At 46.7% G+C, this 3401-nt stretch overlaps 1 protein-coding gene across 1 annotated transcript in view; it reads right to left on the bottom strand.

The window, feature by feature from the left end:
- The window catches only part of FANCC (Fanconi anemia, complementation group C), a 131111-nt gene that overhangs the window by 15249 nt on the left and 112461 nt on the right, over positions 1-3401 (bottom strand). The window contains exon 8 of the mRNA XM_008567193.1: positions 1954-2028. Coding sequence (XP_008565415.1) covers positions 1954-2028 — 75 coding nt within the window. The remainder of the gene's footprint in view (positions 1-1953; positions 2029-3401) is intronic.

Here is a 3401-nt window from a genome sequence, read left to right as displayed (position 1 = left end):
CGGTGTTATACACTCAAGGTCAAGGGTTTGGATCCATGTACCAGCCAGTCACCAAAACAAACAAAAAAAAAAAACCAAAACAAAACAAAAAAAGGCAGAAAAAGAAGAAAACCGTCGAGCATTAGTGCAAAGCTATTCAAGCACAGAAAACTGACATCACCCAGGATGTGAAGTGAATTCTTCAGTATGACATTCTACTAAAGGAGAATTGTGTGTTGGGATTTTTGGAGTGGCTGTGATTGCCATCTGGAGAATGAAGAAAGGAGCACATGCTGTCTTCTATCAAGGCAGACACTGAGGTATCTAGATGCTTTTATTCTTGAGCTCTTATCAGAAAAAGAAATACTTTTAATTCAGCTATGGAGACTTTACAGTAGGAGAGAAAAGGAAGAGTGTTTTCTGATTTAGAATCAAAAACAAAACCAACCCTGCCTCCCTGAGGCCTCCCCCTGACACTGCCCCCCTCTCTCTCCTCTTTCAGTGGCAAATCTGCCTGGGAAGCAGAGGCAGCAGCTCCCGTGGTCGCAGCTACAGCAGCGGCGGGCAGGCGGGGTGAACGGACCAGGGAGCAAGTCGGAGGGGTGGGAACCAGCAGGCGGACAAGCACAGCACCACCCTGATGCGGAGCCCCAACAATGGTGCTCTGGGCTCCAACAAACAGAACTGTAACGGGAAAACAGCACATCCTTCTGATGCGGGGCCAGCCTTGGGAAACTGATCGATGCCAAGAAAGCTGCATGATTAGTAAATGGCTTTCACTGCTTTCTGTGACATCAGTTTTTAAGGTCAGGTCTGAAGCTATGGATTATGGTCTTCCAGCGCCTGAGCTGTCAAGGGAAACACAGGACCATCTGGTTCTGAAAAGTTCCAGTCTGCATAGTAAACGACAAACTAGGGATAATACCTTGATTTATTTTGGAGCCACCAACTGTGGCAGTCCAGCCCATGGAAGCCAAACGGTGAGGCTTAAAGGCAAACGCATTTTGAAAACCTATTTTTATTTTAGAAGTCAAATGCATATATAAGCATTTACAATTCAAGTGATAATAGACTAGTCCCTCATTATTCATAGTTTTAATGGAAAATACCAGGCCTCCAAGTTCTTGAGAGGCCAAAGAACATTTGGGAGGTCATTTCACTTTATGCAACCTGTACCACACTTTCACCTTTTATTTTTGCTACATTTTGGTAACTATATTATTTCCAGGATTCATTCTGGATACTCCCAAGAGATGAAGATATAATTAACAGTGCTCCTTACAAAACACAAGTTACGCAGACCATCACACTTTAATTACTCTCAGAACCCAGCCCTAATGTAATAGGCATCAGGTTTCTCCCGCAGCAAAGCTCAGCAGTCTCAGGCCGCCTGAGTCTTAGAGACCCGATGCTTCTGCACAACCCTGTCACCGCACCAAGATACTGCGCTGCGATAAAGGAATCAGATGATGCAATTAGGAAGCAGGTTCTTCAGTTACCTCTGTAATCACTTGGCCATGTCACAGGCCCACCCCAGCCTGCTTGACTTTCTGGCACTGCAAGCTGGGGTGCCTGAGGAGAACAGCCCAAGCCAATCGGGTGCTTCCAGCTCATTATCTGTATTGTAATTACCTCCTTGAACCAGGAGGCACTGAGAGGTCACATCTTGCCAATGCCACAATAAATTAAACCAAACAACACCCCTAGAATGTCCTATAAACATAATGGAAGCTCCGAATCTCTACACACATGATCCTGATATATGCTTTTATAAATCAACTGACTTCGAAGCTGTTTGACTGGGAGGAGAGTACTGTAAACCATGAACCGGAGACTGAAGATTATCCACTGTGACGCTTGATGGGAGGACCTGCACTCTGTTTCTCATGTGCTGTGCTCTCAAGTGCTGCTCAGGCCTGAGGTCCACAGGTACAAAGGACATGGAGAAGGTTCAGAGAAGACCCGCAAAGATCAATGAAAAGTTGCAGAGAAGTCAATGGGACGAATTTTTCGAAAGGAAGATGACTTAAAGAAAAAGTAAAACATGCCCTGGAAGCAAACAAAAAGCCCAGTTACTGTATTTTGCCACTGAAAAAGGACCAGAGAAAATGAACTTACATTATATAGCATGAACATTTAAGTTAGAAATAAAGAGATCTGCCAGATAATAAAGGTAACATTACTTTTAGTGACTTGGAATAGGCTGCCAGAAGGCTTCTAAAAGTCTTCGATTGTTTATTTTGAATTGCAGTGTAATCATTTTTAAATTAGGTGCATTTTTATTTCCTGCCTTAAAATATGCAACTCTTTTAAATGGTGAGGACAAGAAGTAACTACCCTTTGGAAACGTCCTCTTCGGTCTCTCAGTCCTAGGTGCCTACCTCCCTTTCTTGTTTTTTCTCTATCAAACGCTGTAAACGTTCAGATCGGGTGGGTTCAGTCTGTGCCACCTAGCCTACAGGTGAAAGCGGCAGGGCTGTGAGGAACAGCTGCATCTGCAGGTTCACCGGGAGCCACAGGACTGGAGGCAGCAGGGGAGGGGGCAAGAAACACGGGGGCGCAGGCCCTGGGGAGAAGGGACAGGGAGAAGGCCACCAGGTCAATCACAGTTCCCTCAGGTCTCCAGCTGGAAAGGGAAAGAAAGAAGGAACACAGGAAGTTCCAGCTGAAGTAGACAAAGAGAAGGTGTCTGCAGGTGGGGGCTGTGTGAGCTCAGCCGACCTCAGAGCCCCCAGCCCTCCCAGACTCCTGGGCACCAACTCTGAACCCACTTCTCCGTCTGCACCACAGCAAGACAACCCCTGTGAGAAATCCCCGCAGATTACGAAATCTAATGAGAAAACATGACAGAGTCCACTGACATTTCTGGAAGACAGACCCCGAGGGGCCACGGACCTCATAGTTTTTAATTGTTTTTTAGGGTGCATTGCTCAATATCCCTGTTCTTACAAAAGTGCACGCCGCTCCCACAGAGCTGCCTCCCTGGGAAGGCAGACACCCCGGCTGGTCAGGCTCTGAGGGCTGCCCACGAGCCCAGGCCGCCAGCCACCGGGCCAGGCAACAGGGCCCAGGAGGCCCTTGAATCCCTGCCTTGACTGCCGGAGGCGAGGGGAGACGAAGCGCCCGCAAGCAAGGCCACGAGGCTGTAGCACAGCACCCAAAGAAAACTTAAGAAGTCGTAGTTGTTTTTGCTGCTTTAACCATTTTTCTGGGGTTTTGTTTGGTTTCTTTCGCATATTTTATTTTTCCTCTAGTGGAGAGCTAAGAGTTAATTTTTAAAATATTTTTCTTTGTTAGCTGATTTCTCCTCCTGTCCATATATGTTCCTTTCTAAAAACTTACTTTTCATGTTGAGATAAGAAAATGTGTTTTAGGGCCGGCCCGGTGGCGCACTGCTACAGTGCGCCGCTTGGGAAGTGCGG

The sequence above is a fragment of the Galeopterus variegatus genome, unplaced genomic scaffold (assembly GCF_000696425.1).
Source record: "Galeopterus variegatus unplaced genomic scaffold, G_variegatus-3.0.2 Scaffold302, whole genome shotgun sequence".
Lineage (NCBI taxonomy): Eukaryota > Metazoa > Chordata > Mammalia > Dermoptera > Cynocephalidae > Galeopterus > Galeopterus variegatus.
Note: the sequence above shows the minus strand (reverse complement) of the source record. Positions and strands in the feature narration are given on the sequence as shown.